At 40.1% G+C, this 20,970-nt stretch overlaps 1 protein-coding gene across 1 annotated transcript; it reads right to left on the bottom strand.

Moving 5' to 3' along the window:
• Positions 1 to 1,130: 1,130 nt before the first annotated feature.
• Nit2 (nitrilase family member 2) lies at positions 1,131 to 20,508 on the bottom strand. Its single transcript, XM_003469243.5, has 10 exons — positions 20,368 to 20,508; positions 18,867 to 18,985; positions 16,999 to 17,119; positions 15,694 to 15,782; positions 11,611 to 11,704; positions 11,055 to 11,129; positions 9,739 to 9,817; positions 5,500 to 5,598; positions 2,683 to 2,738; positions 1,131 to 2,357 (listed from the first exon to the last, which is right to left on the bottom strand). Exons 1-10 carry the CDS (start codon positions 20,480 to 20,482, stop codon positions 2,263 to 2,265), a joined length of 942 nt encoding a protein of 313 aa, XP_003469291.3. The 5' UTR covers positions 20,483 to 20,508; the 3' UTR covers positions 1,131 to 2,262.
• Positions 20,509 to 20,970: the final 462 nt, after the last annotated feature.

Genomic DNA, 20,970 nt, shown 5'->3' with positions numbered 1-20,970 from the left:
TCCAGCACCAAAAACACCTAAAACAAAATGGCTTTTATCTCTCAGATTGGAAAAGTATGTTTGCAAAACATATTTCTTGACAAAGAACTTTTATCTAGAGAATATAAAGAATCCTTATTACTCAAAATAAAAATCTATTTAAAATGTAGGCAAGATAACACTATACCAAGAAAGATAAAGCAGCACATAAAATGTTCAGTATCATTAGTCTTTAAAGAAATACAAACATGCTTGTTAAAATGGCCAAATTGGAAAATTAACCAACCGTTCTGAATGTTGGCAATGATGTGAAACAACAGGGACTCTACTGGAAGCAATATATAAAACCGCAAAATCATTTTGGAAAAGTTTCGTAGTGAGATGTGAGTATGAACCCACCATAGGAAATGAAGAATTTGTAAAAATATTTCCAGCTTCTTCATTTGTAATGGCCAAAAAACAGAAATAATCCAAATCTCTAACAAGTAAACAAATGTGATATATATGCATATGTGGTCCACATACGGTGGACTTGTACTCCTCCAGATAAATCTCCAAATAATACATCAAAGAAGATAACACCAAAAAGCACACACAGAAGGATTCCATTTTTATATAATTCTAGAAAACACCAACTAATCTACAGTGACAGTACTGGTGACTGCCTTGGAAAAGAGTAGGCAGAAAGGTAAATGAGCACAAGGAAAATCTGGAAAGTGGCAGACATGTTCACTATCTCGATCAGAGTTGTTTTATGGTTATACATATGTGTCACAGTGTGCCAAACCATACTCCTACTTTTTAACAAGTCACTTGTTTTTCATTCTGTTCTGAGGATAAAGGTTAAATGATGTCTTCATTCTATGCAGTATTAATAGAATGTATGCACATGTATCTTTCTTTTAAAAATTTTATGACTATGGCGTCTACCTACTGTATTTAAACAGTGGTGTGCCAGGTCCATCATTACAATGGGTCACCAGAGCTGACTGTGCATCTATTCCCAACTCTGTTAGAGGTGTCATGTTGATACTTTCAACACTGTGAAAATTGGCAAATATTACTACAAAATCAGGACTTTTTCTCAGAAAGCTGGCTGCTAAACAATTACTAGCTCACCACTAGCTATAAGACACATAAGCAAAAACACATTCAAGTTCTTAATTTTTATTTGTGCAAAAACATTTTAAAACCAGGGGGCTAGGGATTTAGCTCAGTGGCATAAGCACCTGCCTTGCAAGTGTTTGGTTGTGAGTTCGATCCCTGGTACCGATAAAAACAAAAAAGACAAAAAAAAAACAAAAAACATTTTAAGACCAAAAAGTCTGAGAACCATTAGGCTCTGCAGTTATTTACAGAATAATAAAGTGTTAAAAAGCAGAAAGACCTGAAATCTTCAGACACAACCCTACCAGAAAAAATCTTTTGTGGGTTCATACTGAGTTGCTTTCACCAATACCATCCACAGGAGCTCGTTGCTGACCCAGCTTGTCTTCTAAAGCCAAGAAGGCCTGGGTTTCAATCACTGGCTCCTTCTTGAGTGTGAAGAGCCGAAAGGGTGCTAGAAGGGGAGAGGCTGCCACTTCATCTGGCAAACAAAAAGAATCACTGTGCTCCCCGTGCTCCCCACAGCTATAGATTCCAAAACATTAACTTTAAGGCACTTCTTGGAAAAGACTAGGACCAGACCAAATTATCCAGATAATGGATTCCAAATCCAGCAAGTGGGATAAGAGGTTCATTACATAAACATATTTGCATTAGGTCAGTCAAACACCAGGGTACTAATACCCGTCACTTCTACCAGCTGCTCTGAGGTGACTTAAGAATGGCAGACACTGCAGAGCCAGCCCCCCATTTTTCTGCTCTTTAACACTGGCCTGTGTCCTATTTAATATGACGTGAAGAACGACAGCATGCTGAGGCTCTGTCATCTCCAGAGTTCTCTGGGTAGGAAAAGGCTAAAATTTAGCCAGGCATGGTGGGGTACACTTATAACCCCAACATTTGGGAGGCTGAGGCAGGATGAGTGCTGCAAGTTCAAAGCCAAAGTACACTATATAGCTAGACCCCACCTCAGAAAAAAAAAAGAAAAAAAAGTTAAAATTTGAAGAAAAATAAAAAGTATACATTTAATGGAGAATAGGGGCATAATTCAGAGATAGAAGCACGTGCTCAGCAGGTATGAGGTCTGGATTCACAACCCTCCTACTCCCAAAAAGGACTCAATAGGGAGTTTATTATTCTTTGTAGCTTCCTGTTTCATGAATGTTGGAAACATAATCATTGGGGCTTTTTTAGCTCCACTGCATAGAGATCTGATCGCTTTTGTCTTAAAACTGGGATTTGCTGACGTATTTCAGCCAACTTCTTCAGATCTGTAAAAACAGGAAAGTGGATGATGAATAATTTGCAACTTCTTCCTAGCCAAGAAAATTGCTCCTCCAAACTATAAAAACAACCAGAATATCAGCAAATGACTCAACAACATTGCCTATTAACATACAAATGACCAGGCACAGGTCCCGAGAACTTTTAAAACAACCAAGAAAGTGCAAGCTGAGTTACACCTTGAATATCCTCAAGATAAATAAGGAGTGGCAGAAAGGAGCCCTTCCAAGCAACCACAGCTCTACAGCTATGAAATCTGGCCTCAGAAAGTGGAGATACCAGGGACCTAAACTGTACCAGGGCAAATCTTACCTATATCTGAATACAGGACCATTTCTTCAGTGCCAGCTCTGGCTATGACTTCGCCCCTAAAATAGATTCAGAGCAGAATGAGCAGAGTCACTGATGTCTGGTGATACTCAAGATCTCTACATTTTCCCCCTACCATCTCATAAGACAAAACCAAAATGATTCTGAGATCTAAAACAAAAAGATAACAGGGTATAGTGTTGCACTCCTATAATCCTAGTGACACAGCAGGTTGAGGGAGAAGGGTTACAAGTTCAAGGCTATTTTGGACAAAAATCAAGAAGGAAAGTATATAAATTTGTGTTTTGTTTAGCTATATATATATAACTGTGGCAAGTCATCAAGAATCTCCATTTCCTACTCTATCCAGTGAAATTAAGACCTCCATGTGGCTTAATGAGGATAATCATGGAGTATGTTTTATAAACTGCAAATTGCTAGGAAGTGGTAACTATTCCACAGTTATAAACAGTCGGAAACAGAGCCTCTAACTTCTTTAAAGAGGCCCTTTTCCCATCCTACCCTGGTCTGGGAAGTTTATATTTGAAATGGAAACATCGGCTCCAGTGTGATCCATGGCAAGAATAAAGACACTAAGACTTATTTATAGTTACAGGCAGCCACGGGGGCCCTGAGTCTGATCCAGATAAGGGTTCATGGAACAGAGCCTCAACCCTGGGCCTAACACAGATTTTATTAACTCATGAAGAAGGGAGTTGCCAGAAGGTAAGTGACTGTGAGGATGGTGGGAATTACATGAGCATGGTGAACTGGGCTAGCTAGGAAGCTAGAAAGCACCTCTGCAATATGCAGAGACAAGGACATTTAACGTTTAGAAGGCCGGTGCTTCAGTTGGGATGTGCAAACCTTTTCTGTCCTGGGAAGTCACACCCTCTTATCTTGAGGCTCAAACCCAGTTGACAGCCCTGGAGCCAAAGCTGACTCTGCACTCTGAGGGGCTTAACCATATAGGGAGAAACTAAGGTAGGGAACAGCAACTGTCTTCTGGTTTCAAAGGTTACACACTGTACTTTAGCTAGCCCTATTTGCATTGCCTAGAGCCAATTGAAGGGGAAAGGAAATAGCTTAGCCAGTTCTGTACATATCAATACATGGAGACAGGGTGAGGTTTACCCCAAGTGGAGGTAACTGCTCTGTGTTCAAGGACAGCCATCCAGGTGGTCTTTTATACTTGCTAATTGATAAAGCCCACAGCCCTTTTCCGAGGGCTGTCTCGTCTGCTCCTCATATCTATTCAGCCTGCTACCGAACTTCAGGGTGGTAAGGCTGGGCCTGCCAGTCCCCTCCTACCTAGATCTCTTTGTACCTGGGATCCCCAGATCTCTATGATGGGTTTTAGTTTAAGATTTGAGTTAAAGATTTCAACCTATAGGGTATGGGTAGAAGTGGTAGGGGATCTACATGCTGGCAGAAATAACTCTCCTACAAAATTCTAGGGGAAAGCCTATTTGGGAAACTGTTTCTATGCTTAGTCTCTTGGCCCAGAGCAAAGGTTCAAAAGCATTGCTAGTAAAATGAATAATAACAACATGATATAAGAAATGGTTCCCCTTTCCAGATAGTTACAAACATTTCTGGCAAAGATGAGCTACAAATACTAACACCATTAAACTAAATCCTTTTTTGTTTTTTTCTAATTGTTGTTCATCTGTCAATTCAAAGACCCTTCTCTGCACAGCCCTAGATACCCACAACACATCAGAGTCCCCAAATCCTGCAGAGGAAGAAATAATGCCGATCACAAACAATTACATCATGTCAGAGCAGCAAGCTCAATCTGCAGCAGCCCATCAGAACTAGCTGTGCAGCAGAGCTATACAAGAGCCAGAGCCAGGAGGCCTATTACTAATAACAAGACAGAACTGGATGCAAGTTCACAAGCTAGCTCACCCCTCCAAACCCTAACGTGTAAAAGGGTCACTGAGGATCCTTCATCAGTTACATCTCTCAAGGTCTCACCAGCACACACATGGAACTTTGAGAACTTTAATGTCACAAGAGTGAACCTTCTGGGGCTCCACAGTGTTGTTTAACCTTTCTAATCTTGTTACTAGTCCATTTACTCAGAAATCATAGAAATATATATCAGTCTGTATGTGTATATTCATTCATTAACAGGATTAGTACAGATTAAAGCAAAGTTCTAAAGTCCAAAGTTATAGACCCAAACACAAGTTCTAGTCACTTTAACTCTGTAAGCTCCAAATCTACCATCTATAAACTAAGCTTAGTGAGGCTAAGTCCCTCAGTTCAAGTTGAGTTACTATTGGAAGTACAAGGTACATTACAAACACGGATTGACGGGTATGCATAATAAGGGATCCCCATATGCTCCTCTGGAAAGACTTTCACGCTGCTTTCACTGAGTAATAATATGCTGGACCCAAGAGACATAATCAGTCTCTCTCACTGAACCCATCCTGTCTTTTCCTCTTATCATTATGCTGGGAACAAAGTTCTCACCCTAACTTATTCCTGCCCTAGAAAATAGGCTAAATTTTAACCAAAAGCCAAGAGTTCAGGAACTTCTCTAACTAAAACCACCCAGCCATCACAGGTGTCTTGATTTCCCTAAAAGAGCCAAGTATGACTGATAAAGCAGGTTACCTGGGCAGGCAGAAGAGCATTTAGCACTCATCTCGGTAAACAGGAAAAGTTTCCTTCCACATGGTTTTCAAGTAGAAGCTTTTTAAAAGTATCTGTCAGGTTGTTTAGGGAACGGGAGTGGGAGATAAAAGGGGCTGCCCGTGTGTCATCTCCCAAGCTCCACTGAGCCCACCTTCATTCAGACACACTTACCAAGGATTCACAATGGTGCTGTGTCCCCAGGCCACATATGAGGCTTTGTCATCCCGGGCAGGAGAGGCTGTGGCCACGTACACCTGATTGTCAACAGCACTGTGGACAATGGATAGAAAAGAAATAACCCATTTATTAAATTTATGCAACAGTTTTCTATCCCTTACAGATCTTTTAAAAACATAGAACAGAAACAATAAAAACAGTAGTAGAAGAAAACATAAGGTAAACACTTCAGGATACTGGTGTGGGCAAGACTTCAAAACTACAGGAAATAAACACAAAAAATAGATAAATGAGATTATAACAAACCTAAAAGCTCCTGCACAGCAAAGGAAATACTGTAATCAGCAGAGTGAAGAAACTTCCTACAGAATAGCGGAATATATTTACAAACTATATACACTATTTGACAAGGACTTAATTACCAGAATATGTAGTTGACTGTAAAAACTCAAGAGAAAACAAACAAACAAACAAAACAAAAACCGATTTAAATGGGCAGCAGGGGCTGGGGATGCAACACCTGATAGAGCACTTGCCCAGCATGCACAAGGCCCTGGATTCCAGTTCCTGCTACCAGCAAAAGAAAACTCTAGATAAACACTTCTCAAAGAAGACACAAATAATACTAGTTTGGATCGTGAATGCCCCTGCAACAGCCAGTGGCCATGGTACAACTTGGAGGTGGAGGAAACTGTAAGAAGTGGAGCCTAGTGGGAGGAAAGTTAGTGGGAGGGGGTGCCCTCAAAGGAGATATTGGGACCCCAATCCCTCTTCTTTCTTTTTGCTTTTCAGCCACCATGTGAATAAGCTCTTCTTCCACAAACTCCAGGTATGATGAACTGCAATATCACAGGACCAAAGCAACAAGGCAAAGCAACCACTCACTGAAACTATTTGCCGAAACAAACTTTTCCTCCTTATAAGCTGCCTATAGCAAGTATTTTGTCATGCCGACAGAGGTTGACTAACATAAATGGCCAACAGTAAAAGATGTCCAACATCACTAATCACCTGGGAAATGAAAATGAAAGCCACAAAGATGAGATATCTCCTCATCTCAGTAAGAACAGCTAGTACCAAAAAGAAAAAAGATCACACATCCTGGTCACAATGTGGAGAAAAGGAAATGATCCAATAATTCCACTCCTGGGTATTTATCGAAAGGAAATGAAAGCTGTCCATTGAAGAGACACATACTCCCATGCTCACCCGAATTGCCAAGAAATGGAAACAAGCTAATGTCATGGATGAATAAAGAAAATATGGCACATATATACAAAGAAATGCTATTCAGCCATAAAATATAATGAAGTCCTGTCATTTGCAGCAATGTGGACGAAACTAGAGATCATTATGTTAAATAAAGTGAGATATAGAAGGCCAAGTATTACATATATGTGTAATCGGCAAAAGCTGATGTCAGAACTTGAGAACAGAATGTTAGTTATCTTAGGGCAGGGGCTGTGAAGAGCGCAACAAGATGGGAAAGGTTTGATCAGTGCAAGACAGGAGCAAAAAGTTCTGCTGTGCTATTACACAGTATGGTGACTGTGGATAATGGTAATATACCGTTCATTTTGAAAAGCTACAGAAAAGGATTTTAAAAGTTGCACCATGATCCCCGGCACCATCAAAAACACAACAAAACAAAACAACGGGCCGAGGGTTTAGCTCTGTGGCTTAAGTGCCTGCTTGGCAAACAAGAGGTCGTAAGTTCAATGCCAAAAAAAAAAAAAAGTTGCACCATGAAGAAATGATAAAATGTTTCAATGTTTCAGGAGATATGGTTTTTTTCTTTGTTTTGAGACAAAGTGTCACTTTGTTGTCCAAGTTTATCTCATAATCCTGGGCTCAGGTAATCTTGCTTTGGTCTCCCAAGTGCTGTGACTAGGCCATGTGTCACTTTCCCTGGTGAGAGGAGTTAAACATATCTAACCCCATTTGAATATTGCTCAATATAAACATGCATGAGGGCATTGCATGGTATCCCACTAATATGTATGCTTTTAATTTTTATGTATTTTAAAATATGTACGATTTTTGGGTTATATATTTTTAAATAAATTTTTAAAAAATTTAATGCTGTGGTATTTGCACATAACCTATGCATATTCTCTTTTGTACTGTAAATCATTTCTAAATTACTTAATAAAATAATATAAGTCCTGTCTAAATAGTTGTATTGCTTAGAGGAAAATAATAAAGTATTAATCAGTACAGATACAATTTTTCTCTGAAAAAAGACTAAGATGTGGAAGCTGAAGTCATGAAATCTCTTTAAAAAATAATGCATGGTGATACATGCCTGTGATCCCAGCTACTTGAGTAGCTCAGGCAAAAAGATCACTTGAGGGGCTGGGGATTTAGCTCAGCGGCATAAGCGCCTGCCTTGCAAGCAGGCAGTCATGAGTTCGATCCCTGGTACTGATAAAAAAGAAAAAGACCAAAGAAAAAAAAAAAGACAAAAAGATCACTTGAGCCTTGAAGTCCAAAGAACAGCCTGAGCAGGACAGCAAGACTCTGTCTTAAAAAAAAAAGGTCTAGTTGCATAACTCACTGATTCTTAACTCAAGGTAACTTTGTCCACCAAAAAGTCTGGGGACTTTTTGATTAACACAGCTAGGGAGTTGCTACTAACATCAGCAGTAGAGGCCAGAGACACTGGTAAATATCCTACACTGCAAAAGGACATCATCCCCTGTACAAACACACAATTATCCAGTCTAGTGTTTTAGTAGGACAACTGGGAACTCTAGCATAAGCCAACCTATATGACAAAAGAGCTTCTCCTGTTAAAAAAAGTCAAGAAGGTTAGAGAAGAATAGAGTGGCCTTGCTGGGACAACACACCTCAGGGAGTTGCATCATGTTCCCATGCCCATGATGGCAGTCCTACCATCTCAAGTCAGACAGGAATTTTGGGTGGCAGCCCAGGTACCGACACATCTCTCTTGGGAGTGCTCTGGACTTAACAGATAAACTTTTGCCATGTTATCTTGGTATCTCCCAAGCTTTTCTTATTTTTGATAAGACTGCACACTTATTAATATTCATGGCACTATATTTCCCTATTCCATCCTCCACCCTGAAAACCTCTTTCTTTTCATTAAAAGCTACCATCATCTTTACAAAGGAGAATAGTGGCCACCTCTAGGCAAAGACAGCACAGTACTGACTGGGAAGGGGCAGAAAAGAAAGTATTTTAGAGGGCTGGAAATTACTGTTGATCTCAGTGGGAAGTGGATATGTATGATAAAAATTCACTGACTTATGTGTTTAAAATTGGCATATTTGGGGCTAGGGATTTAGCTCAGTGGCATAAGCACCTGCCTGAAAAGCATAGGGTTATGAGTTTGATCCCCGGTACAAAAAAAAAAAAAAATTGGTATACTTTTAAGTACACTATGCCCGAATTTTAAGAGTATCATGAAGAAAATTGCATTGCAGAGCACTTTACACACACACACACACACACTCTTTTTTTTCGGTACCAGGGATCGAACTCACGACTACCTGCTTGCAAGGCAGGCGCTTATGCCGCTGAGCTAAATCCCCAGGCCCTACACACATACACACTCTTTATCTCCTATTCTACCCACCTCTGTCTTTCACCGCCCCTCAGCTAGAGAACTAAGCAAAAAGCAACTGTGATATATACCCAAGACACTTTTGCAAGGCCTTGGATTTAGAAAGGATTGGTGAGAAGAAAAAGACATTCAAACAGTAAATTTCATGGTGGAGTATCCTCAGAACTAGTAGGATGTGTGGAAGATGGAGCAACATAAGCTCACCAGTCTGCATGGTTGGACTAACTACATGAAGACCACGAATTTCTCCCCAGGGCTCTCAAGCTAAAATAGCATCTGCCTTTTCCTTGGCTTGTGAGGCTCTGAACACACTAGATCTGCGGATTCTCTGTAAAAGTTGCTAGTGACTGTCCTAAGAGAGGCCAATCCACAGCTAATTACAGAAAAATGATATCACTGCCAAAGTAACACACTGAATGCATTTTAAAATGCAAAAAATACAGTCCTCAAAATCCTGACATTGGTACTTTGTTTTCCGAAGTCTTGGGAACAGATCTGTTCCAATTGTACCTGACTCATCCTTTCCAACTGCATTTGGATGCCAGGATGTGCTAGGTAAGGAGGATTTACTTCAGGAAAGCAGCTACTTCCACAAAACTGCAAATCTTTCCATAAAGAACAATTGAAATGTTTGATTTCTTTCTTACCGGCCTCGTTGAAGCAACTCCCAGTGAGCTGGTCCAGTGGTCAAATTGAAAGCTCCAGGATACACCAAGAGCTGGCATCCTGAGGAGTGAAAAGCCAAAGAACACGGGGTGCAGATGAACACTCAGTGACACCAGTCCTTCCCTTTAATCTTTATCTAGTAAGGACAAAATTCAAGCCTTTTCAAGCACAAACAATCAGCCTTATCAATGTCACCAGCACTAAGACATTGCTCTGAATTGGTTGAGACATAGCCGAAAGAAAAGCATGACTGATGCCTGAAGTCAGAACATGTACCTTCACTTTAAAAAAGTGGAAAACTCTCATTCAAATTTCTCTTAATGCCTGGTAAGCACAAGTTGTCAGTTCAATTCCCAGTACCAAAAGGAAACTCCTCAACCCCTAAAAAAATTTCTCAGCATGATAAGGTCAGTTGTACAGTCAAGAATCACATTTTGGGCGGGGGGGGGGGGAATCAAACTCACAACCTTGCGCTTGCCAGGCAGGTGCTTATGCCACTGAGCTACATCCCCAGCTCAAGAATCATACTTTTCTTTTCAACTAAAAGTAAGGGCACAGCAGTTGCTGCAGTGCTTATTGATAAGGCTCAACAAAGACTACTAAACTCAAAACTCAGAAACTCTACCTTCAGCTGAGAGGCAGTCAAGTCAGAAGTGACACAACAGTGAAGTCAGAAGTAGCTTCCACAGTCCAGTAAAGATACTATTTGATGAGTGACCCAGAAAAGGCTCTGCAAGTTCTCTTTCATTAATCCTTATACCACTTCTACAAGGAGCTAAAAACTACACTGCTGTAAAGGTGAAATGATTTTCCCAAAGTATTATGCCAATTGCTGGGAAAAGTTAGGACCTGAAACCAGGCCTGACTTGGCTCAGAGTATTTTCAACACACTAACACACGTCTCTTTATCTGAATTAAAGTTATCACAGAGTGATACCCAAGTGCTGAAATCTACAAGAGGGCAGGACATACCATCATTCCTATTAGGCTGCAATGGACTCCAGACACAGTTAATAGAAGGGGCTCAAAAGATAGACGGGCATTTGAAAGCATGGCTTCTGCTTAGCAACACAGCATGTGTTAAATTAGAAGCCTCCCAAAACCTTAACAGCCACAGCCACATGCAGCACAAGTCTAAGAAGCCAGATGGGGTAGAAGAGCTACACTTTGAGAGAGTGTAACTCCACGCAAAACTTTTTTGTGTATTTGCGCAAAATTTAGGTTGAGTTCTTTCCAGCCTCACAATAACCAGCCCAGAACCAAACTTCCAAACAAATATGTATTAGAAATGTCTCACCTCTCTGTGCGTAGATTTGTGCAACCTCTGCAAAGCGCATGTCGTAGCAGATGCCCAGGCCCACTCTGCAGTAAGCTGTTTCCAAACAGAAAAGCACAAATAAAAAGTTAAACTCTGTAGCATGGTGTGGTAGTATAAATCTTCCATAACTTAATAATCACAAAACACTAACATATAAATTAACACAGAATCCACAGATGGAGACAATCTATACATACTAAGACTTCATCTGACATAGATATCATTTACATCATCAGATGAGAGATGAGAAATTCATTTCAACTGAATGCTCCTTATGCTGGTACAAGGTTCAGTCATGATTAAACAGGAAAGCTCTGGAAGCTATCATAGGAGATTATGACCAAGGGGAAGAGTAAAATCATGTTAAACTCTTAATTCTCCATTTGGACCTAACTTTCCACATCTTTGACTGTTCTCTGGCTTCTTCATTTCAAACAGGTTATGTGAAAAAGGTGGAGAAAAACATAAAAGAAAAAAGAATATCTGCTCCTTTTCATTGGGATTACTAGAAGAAGCAAACTTATCTTGTACATACGGGTGTCAAATGTGGAGAAAGTATCACCAGGACTCAGTGTTTTAGATTCTTGAAATGTAATTTTTCCAGGAACATCAATGTCAAACAGATGGATCTGCATCACAAATAATTTATTTGGTTATTATCTTTTTGCCCAGTACAATTCTTGGCAGTAATCGCAGACTGTCCATGGGTAGCTACAGAAATGCCCTATGATCAGTTGTACAAACATTATTTCCATCCTGCCCATAGTTCACCCACAAGCTAGCAAACACCTGATCACAGAAATTCTACCACAGGATACTGGGGAAATGATGCTACAGGTTTCATAATACTTTTTCAATAGTGTGCAAATCAATGTCCAGTTTATTATGGGAAGTAATGCACTGTTTTTAATGCACTATAAATCCTAAGTAAAGATTTCTCTGAATTAGAACCAAACTGACAAACTGGCAGAAGAAGTTGAGAATAAACAATATTTAAAAACTGATGAAGAGGCCAGCATGGTTGGGTGGCTGAGGCAGGATAGTTGCAAATTCAAAGCCAGCCTAGACTACATAGCAAGACCCCGTCTCAAAAAAAGAAAAAAAAAAAAAAAAAAACCTGTAAAAACCAGTAAAATTTTGCAAGTCAAATTCATTATTGTATAAAAATAATGCATCACTTCCTGATTTGATTTATTCAAGGAAAGCAAATGTGGTTTAACATTAGAAAAGCAATATAATTCATCATAAAGTAAAAACAATCACACAATTATCTCAAGAAATGTACATGAAGTATTTGGTAAATAACTGTGTGCATGAGCCAGGTGTGGTGGCACATGCCTGCAATCCCAACAGATGGGAGATTGAGGCAGGAGGATCAGTGGGAGTGCAATGTCAGCCTGGGCCACAAGGTGAATTCAAGGTCAGCCTGAACTGCATAGTGAAACCCTCTCTCAAAACAGACAACCCTCTCCCCAGCCAAAACAAAAAAACATTGCATGTGTGTGTTCTTAGTGTGTGTTGCTGAAGACTGAATTGAGAACTTTACACATACAAGCAGAGTATTCTATTACTGGGCTACATTTCCAGCCTACATGTAGTAAACTTCTAAAACCACTCATGATTTTAAAACAGCACAAGTCAGAGCCAGGCATAGTGGCACACTGCTATAATCCCAGCACTCGCAAGGTTGAGGCAGGAGCATCATTGCAAGTTCGAGACCAGCCTGGGCTACAAAGTGAGCCCAAGGTCAGCCTGAACTGCATAGCAAGACCCTGTCTCAAAAACAAAACAAAATCACCACAAGTCAGGCATCATTGATGGCACATTGCTATAATCCTCAACACTGGGGGGCTCAGGAGGAGCAGGCGGAGGAACTGAGGCAGAAGGATCACAAGTTCAGCCTCAGCTTGGGCAAGTTAGTTAGTAAGAACCTGTTTCAAAAATAAAACATGTTTAAAAAAAAAAAAGACACCTAAAATTTTTTTTTAAAAATCAGTCAACTCAATTCTATACCATCAAAAGTATCTTGCAACAATGAAGACAAAATAAAAATATATTTCTAAGCAAAAACAATTCAGAGCTAGCAGATCCTCACTACAAAACTGTTGCTGGTAATCCTGAAAGAAAAGATATCAGAATAGGATCTTTAGGAAATAAAGGAAAATACTTACAATGGTAAGTATCTGGGTAAGTAAAGTTTTTCTGCTCTTACTTTAATGACTAATTAAAATAATAAGCTACTGTTTTGAGAGATTTGTACCAGATGTATATGGAATCCATATGGCAACTACAGCATAAAGAACAAGAGTTACGGGGCTGGGGATTTAGTTCAGCAGCATAAGCGCCTGCCTTGCAAGCAGGCAGTCGTGAGTTCAATCCCTGGTACCAATAAAAAGGAAAAACACACACACAAAAAAAAAAAAATGTAAAAAAAAAAAAAAAAAGAACAAGGGTTACCACAGGCATATGCAAGGACTTTCTAAACAGAACCCCAACAATAGAATAAATAGTACCAGGAATCAACAAGCCAGACAATATCAATTTAAAAAGCTTCTGCACAGCAAAAGAAACAACCAGCAGATGGAGGAGACTACATATAGAATGGGAACAAATTTTTGCCAGCTCTTCCTTAGACAGAGGACTAATATCTAGAATATACAAAAACTCCAAAGAATTACACCACTCCCCCAAAAAAAGACAAATCCAAAAAATGGGCAATTAAAACAAATGGACACTTTTCAAAAGAAGTACAAATGGCCAATAATACATGAAAAAATGTTCGATGTTGCTGGCTATTAGAAAAATGCAGATTAAAACAACACTGAGATTCCATCTTACTCCAGAAAGAATGGCTATTATCAAGAAATCAACCAGCCAGGTGTGATGGCACATGCCTATAATCCCAGCACTCAGGAGGCTGAGGCAGGGAGACTGCTGTGAGTTCAACACCAGCCAAAGCTACAAAGTAAGTTGAAAGGCGACCCTGACATGCCATAGCAAGACCGTGTCTCAAAAAGAAAGAGAGAAAGAAAGAGACAAAGAAAGAATGAAAATCAACCAATAACAAACACTGGCAAGACTGCAGAGAAAAAGAAACCCCTTTCTATTGTGAGTGGGTGTACAAACTGGTACAACCAATTTGGAAATCAATATGGAGACTCTTCAAAAAACTAAAACTAGAAATTATATTTGACCAACCTATTCTCCTTCTAGGTATCTTCCAAAAAGAGTTAAAGGTACCATATTACAGTGATACATGTGTACTCATGTTTATAGCAGTGTAATTTATAATAGCTAAATCTTGGAAATGGCCTATATGTCCATCAACAGATGAATGTATAAAGATACGGTATTTCTATGCAACTTTATAGATTTTATCCTTTATATAAAAGGATAAACTTCAGTCATTTCTAGGGAAATGGATGCACCCTGAGACTATAATGTGAAGCGCAATAAATCAGACATATAAGCTTAGATGTTACCCCAAAATATAAATAAAAGACAGATAATAGGAGGTAGGGAGATCAATCTTTTCAAATGGGAAGCGGATCAAGAGATAGAGGGACAGGGGACTGGGGATTTAGCTCAGCGGCATAAGCACCTGCCTTGCAAGCAGGCGGTCGTGAGTTCAATCCCCGGTACCGATAAAAAGAAAAAAAAAAAGTGTAAAGAGATGGAGGGAGAGAGATTAGAGGGGAAAAGTATATAAAAGGAATTGAGATGTGCTATGTACATGGACCAACTCTCCATGAGGAACACATGCATTACACACTACACATACATGCTAGTAAAAAATAAAAATAGAAAAACCCCACAAACAATAGGGGAGAGGAAACAGACCTGTATTATTTCAAGTTTTTAAAATTTCACATGAAGTGATAAGGATGAAAAGATATATATCATAATTCCTAGGACAACAAATGAATAAAAAAAGAAAGGTAAAAAGCATGGCTGGGAGTATAGCTCAGTGGTAGAGGTGTAGTCAGCATGCATGAGGCCCTGGTTTCAATATTCAGCACCCAAATAAAAACAGAAAAGAGGAACAAAGGGAAAAATAAAACATCTACACATCTAAATCTAACCACATCAATATCAATAGATGAACCACTCCAGTTAAAAGGCAGAAACTGTCAATATGAATAAAAATGACCCAACTCTGTGCTGTCAGCCTTTAAAATGCAGATATATAAGTTGAAAATAAATGCTGTAACATGTACACGGCAAACAATAACAAGAAACAAAAAAGCAGCTACAGTATTGGCAGAAATAAAATTAAAATGAAGCAAAACAAAGATAAGAAAAAAGAGACATCTCATGATAAAAAGATTGATTCACCAGGAAATTTTAACAATCCTAAATGTATATGTATTTAATGCTGCAAAGATGTGCCCTCAGCCCATTCAATGAGCTCCTTTTAAAAAATTCCTGCAGCTTGTTCCTTTGCAGAAAATGACATGAAGAGTCATCTGTGTTTACATAAAAATGCAATCACAGGTAGCCAAGAACAGCTACTTGTGCCCATCAAACACATGATCCCTGTGCAATACTGTAAAAGAGGGGGTAGGAAACATTGAAACAAATTCTTATGAGGAAATGAACCTACACATTCCCTACTTACTTTTCTGTGTTTTACTAGTAAAGTTCCATCAGGCCCAAACACAGGACAGGTGTTATATAATTTCCCGGCATCCTCCTCAGGAATGGAGCCTTTCATTGCAAAAAGAAATGGGCGCATGAAACAGTATTAATAACAAATAATAATTATTTAGAGACAACTGAATAAAAGACTGATAAATTGTCCTTTAGGTCTAATAAATTGTATTCTTTCACGTATCATGTAAGTCTTGTTCTTCCTGAATCTGATCTTTCTAGGCAAACACTAAAGTACAAATGAAATACATTAGTCAGACACCAAAGACAGATTTAAAAAATAACCAAACTATTCCTGAAATTCAGACATTATCTTGCGCAACACTTAAGTATTGAGTAACATTAGACAAAAATAATGTCTTGTTGCTTAAGTTAAATTTAAAAGGCCCTGAAACAAGACTGTATTCCAAAAGGCCTCAAGATGAGACTTAAGTCACAGGCTCTCTATTTTTTAATGTAGTTTAGCTATCTGTTTCTTATTTTGTTATCTTTTATTACTTTCTAATCCTTAACATATCATAATATAAAGATTAATTTTGTTTGCTGTATATATTGAACAGTTTTAGACTCTTTTTTCTTTTGAGACAGGGTCCTTCTATGTAGTTAACGCTGGCCTGGAACTCACTTTGCAGCCCAGGGATGTCTCGAACTCATGGCAATCCTCTCTCCTCAGCCTTCCAAGTGCTGGGATTACAAGTGTGCAACCCCTCCCCACACACACTAGTATGCTTATATTTATTTTAGCAAATAGATGTGCTCACTTTGGCGGCACATATATTAAAACATTTTAGCAAGTAGAATATTTTAAAATGTATTTCAAAAACACACAAAAAAGCTATTTGTATGTATGTGGTTGTCGTGAAAAATTTTTTCTCGGGGCTGGGGATTTACCTCAGCAGCGTAAGTGTCTGCCTGGTGAGCCTGAGGTGGTGAGTTCCATTCCCGGTACCAAAAAAAATTTTCTCAATATTATATTACATAATAAAAGACACGATTTCTCTTTCCCCATTTCTACTCGATTTTGTACTCCTAATCCTCCAGAAAAAAAAATCATCATTGTCATTTGGTGTCATTCTACTATCTTTTGTGTAGGGGATGAGTTTGAATGAGTTTTTTTCCCATTTATTCAGTATGCCTTAGGGTTTTCCCATATTACTAGATATGAATATTTTCTCCTTTCAAGGGCTAAATTGTGTTCCACAGTTTAAATGTAACAAACATTATTCAAATGTTTTTAAGGCTGAGAATGTTATACCACATGGAAGGAAGTTACCTCCAATGAGATACAGGCCGCATTCTTTCGCTACTTCAGAAAGCTTCTGTGTGGATTCACCAGGAATTTTCTCCGCATATTCAGGAAAATATTTTGTGCCATATGGAGAATTAAAACATTCCTAGAACAATGTTAGCAGAGAAAAAGGAGGGAAAAAAAGCACCGAAACATTCACCCCATTTAAAGTTCTGCTGAAAAAGACAGAGCTGTTATTTTTAGTTCTGCTTTCATAGGAACTAAAACACAGCAAAGAAAAACCCTAAAACTAAAGCTACAGAGCCTGTGGCCAAAGGCAGAACAGGCAACTTCCTCAGGCGGGTCTAGGGGTGGAGTTCATGCGAGCGCCACCAAATCCTGGGTGCCCTGGCAAAAGGCTACACTTTCCTCTGACTCATGTTTGCAGAATGAGCCCCCAACCTTGGGCACCCAAACCACACTACAAATCGGCTTACCCCATGACTTTGGGAACTGGGATGAAATCTTCTTAAGTACAAAAATGATACTGTTATCTATGCAAATCTATAAAACTTGTCTATAAAAAATATAAAAGCTTTGAAAGCCATAACGATTAAGATGTTTCTTCACATAAAAACAAGCTATTTACGTTTCCCTCTGGCACTATCATTCTAATCTCAAAGTCTCTTATTCATTGTTGGTAAGGCTGTGCTGAAAGTTCTCTGACATATCACAAAACTATAGAAAAGGCCAGTGATTTAGCTCAGTGGCATAAGCACCTGCCTGGCAAGTGCAAGGCTGTAAGTTTGATTCCCAGTACCAAAACAAAACCAAAAAAAAACAAAACAAACCCTACAGAAAAAAAACAGTAGCTTCTAACTTTTTTTTTTTAAGATTCCAATTCTTATTTACTCATTTTGATTCAATGTCACCCATGTACCACACACTGTGCTGGGAAACTCAGGGTCAAAGATCACCAGCTTGTACAAGATGTACCTCTGTAGTCAAAGTGTGCAGCATTCAAATACTTTAATTCCTAGGCTTTTTGCTTTCACCCACAGTAACATAAGCCAACAATGGACCATGATTAGGCAAGCACAAGTTGAGTCCCGTAACCAGCATCAAAAGACTGGATTAGTAGTAGGTTCTTGAATTTCTTGTTAAAGAGTCCTATTCACTAGCCATATCCACAGCAGGCTGAGTACTAACTAAAAAAAAAAAAAAAAAAAAAAGTTGGTCCTGAAAATTCTCCATTCAAGCTGGACAACATTAGCAGACAACTGCCAACCCTGCCTCCTCACAGCTGGAGATGGCATTGCCTGGAATAGTCCCAGCTACTGACTCCCAAAAGGCTTTTGAAGAAGATGGGAAAAAACACCCATCCTGACACTTGGGGAGCCCTCTCTGCGGCTAAATTTTCCTTTGCTGACAAAAAACATAGGCCAATCTTCAGCTGGTTTCACTGCTCAAGAAACAACTGACAAAAGAGACAGAATTCTACTCACTTTGAGAAGCCACCGGCTTCCTAAGGGTCTCTACACAATTTTTTGGTCATTTAAAAAGCCTAAAATTCTGTTTAGTGCTAACGCCAGCATGTTCTCATCTTACAAGGACTAAATTATACAAAGAATTAGGTGAGTATCCAAGCAGAGCATTTTATCTTGAGGTAAGTTCCTCAATATGCAAGGAATTCTTATCTGAACCGAATGATCTTAAAAACTTGTAACCATATTCATACAGCCTATAGCAAAGAATTCTGCTAAGGTTTCTGTGGTAGACAGAGATAAGACAAACATAAACAATCCTGGGGCTCCAAAAGAAACTGCTGGACCTACAACACAAGACAACTAGAAGTAACAAACATGATTCTGCTAGGTATAAAGGACCTAGAAAGCGATGAATACTGTACTTACAGGCAGAGAAACTATTTTAGCTCCCTGCTTTGCTGCCTCCCGAATAAAACTACAAGCCCGAGTGACATTATCTGCTTTGATCGAAGAAACCTGAAGCTGGATGAGGGCCAAGCGGAAGGCTAAGAACAAAGACAAAAGAAAACAGTTGTTAGAAGACCTCATCACTAAATTTGGATGGACCCATGTTCTCCAATAGACCAGCATCTGGCAATGTCTGGAGATATTTATGATTGCCACAACTACCCATGATCTAATGGACAGATTATCAACACTAAGAAAACATGGGCTCTTGATGAAAGGCTCTGGTTCAAGGTTACACGTGTTAAGTATTAAGATATAAATAGCCTGTTTCTCAGTTATCCTAAATACTGGGGGAAAAGCTAATTGTAGGTCTTTTTCTGAATTTAGTTTGTCTGTTATTTTTGTATTTGGGATTGAATGAAGGGCCTTCCACTGATCTACAATCCTAACAATTTTTATGTTTTTACTTTGAGACAAAGTACCACAAAGTTGCTAGATTGTCCAGGCTGAGCTTGAACTTGCAACCTGTCTGCCAAGCTTCCCATAGTGCTGCAGGTAAACAAGAAGCAAAAGCTGACATTATCTAGGGACAAATGGATACTTTGAGCTGGCATCAGAACATCGTACAAATGCACTAAAGATCTTCCCTGTCCCTGAGAAATTGGGCTTCCTATGCTTATGAGAAGGGACACATACCATAGCTAAATTGGTGGTTTCTCCTCACCCTAACCAGGTTTGGAACTTGGGGACATTCTGCAAATCACCCACTCCGCATGGTGCCGCAGCAGGGAAATCCTGCTACTAAGGAGATCCACGCTGAGGATGAGACAATAGTCTCTTTATCTCACCTGTAAAATGAAAGTCTCAATGGATTTTGCCATCCCTGGCTGCCCTGATAATCATTATTGAAATGATTATCAATGAGTTTAATCATTATTGAAAATGAAACAGGAGGAAAAGATGTGACACCTTCAGATAAGGGACCGACACGGGGACACATTTAAAGGAATATACCAGATCCTTCAAACAAACACATAAACATTACAGATAAGGAAAGAAGACTTGCGGAGGGGGGGAGGACACAAAATTTCCAAACAAATACACAGCAAAAGTCAAGCCAAACTCCGGACCTGTGAAGTGAGACAGGTAGAATCACATGTGCACTGTTGTGTGGGGGTCGATGGAAATGTGTGTCACGAAACTTGAAAACCCCACATACAACCCACAACACCGCCCCAGCCGGTCAGCTTCTGTGAGGCCTGCTGCGCTCGCCGCGGCTCCGTCTCCGAGGAACTCGGAGACCCAGGAGCGCGCCGAGCTGCCCTTCACCACCACGGCCCACCGCCCGACGGGACACCTGGGACCCGCAGACCGCGGGCCACAGGCGCTAGGCGCGCCGACCCGCCGGCGGCGCAGCACAGTTCCCTCCGGCCGCTTGCAGCGTGCAGCGTAGGGCGCGCCAACCAGCCCCGCCACTTACACGCCATGGCCTCCCAGGCAGAGTAATCCGCAGGCCGCCGGCGCGCAGGGGCGGGGCCGCGACGCCGCCGCGCGAGAGGCGGGGTTTGGTGCGCCAGGGGGCGGGGCTGCTGCATCGAAGGCTCCGCCCTCTCCAGCAGCCCCAGGGCCAGCGAAGATTGGATGTGCCTTCTTGCCTGGGCAGACTTCTTGTTTTACAGTGAATGACAGTATTTTTGCATCGTTCTGGATAGCCCAGGGCCTTGCACATTCTATGCGCTCCACTACTGAGTTACATCCTTGCCTCAAACACCCATTAAAGACCAGTTGTTCGTGACAGGGCATAAGGCAAAAGGATTAGTTAAAAAGTAGCAGAAAGAGAAGATTGCCTCTCAAGAGAAAGGAGCAAGGGCCGAGCTGCCTAAATGGTGGCCTTCTGTTGGTAAATGTTTAAAGGGCCTCTTGGGGTGGAAGGGTCCTGATGCTTAGTGTTGGCCGATTTTTGACTTCTTGTTGGTTGGATCACCTCTCTGGGCAGGATAACCCTGCAGGTTGACTGATTTGAGCCTTGTGAACAAAATCTCTGTGGCAGGAATGGAAGGGTTAATTTAGGCATGATATAAGT

This window comes from Cavia porcellus, unplaced genomic scaffold (assembly GCF_034190915.1).
Source record: "Cavia porcellus strain 051 isolate PalLab524CR breed Dunkin Hartley unplaced genomic scaffold, mCavPor4.1 scaffold_15, whole genome shotgun sequence".
NCBI lineage: Eukaryota > Metazoa > Chordata > Mammalia > Rodentia > Caviidae > Cavia > Cavia porcellus.
This window is presented reverse-complemented; position numbering and strand designations above follow the sequence as displayed.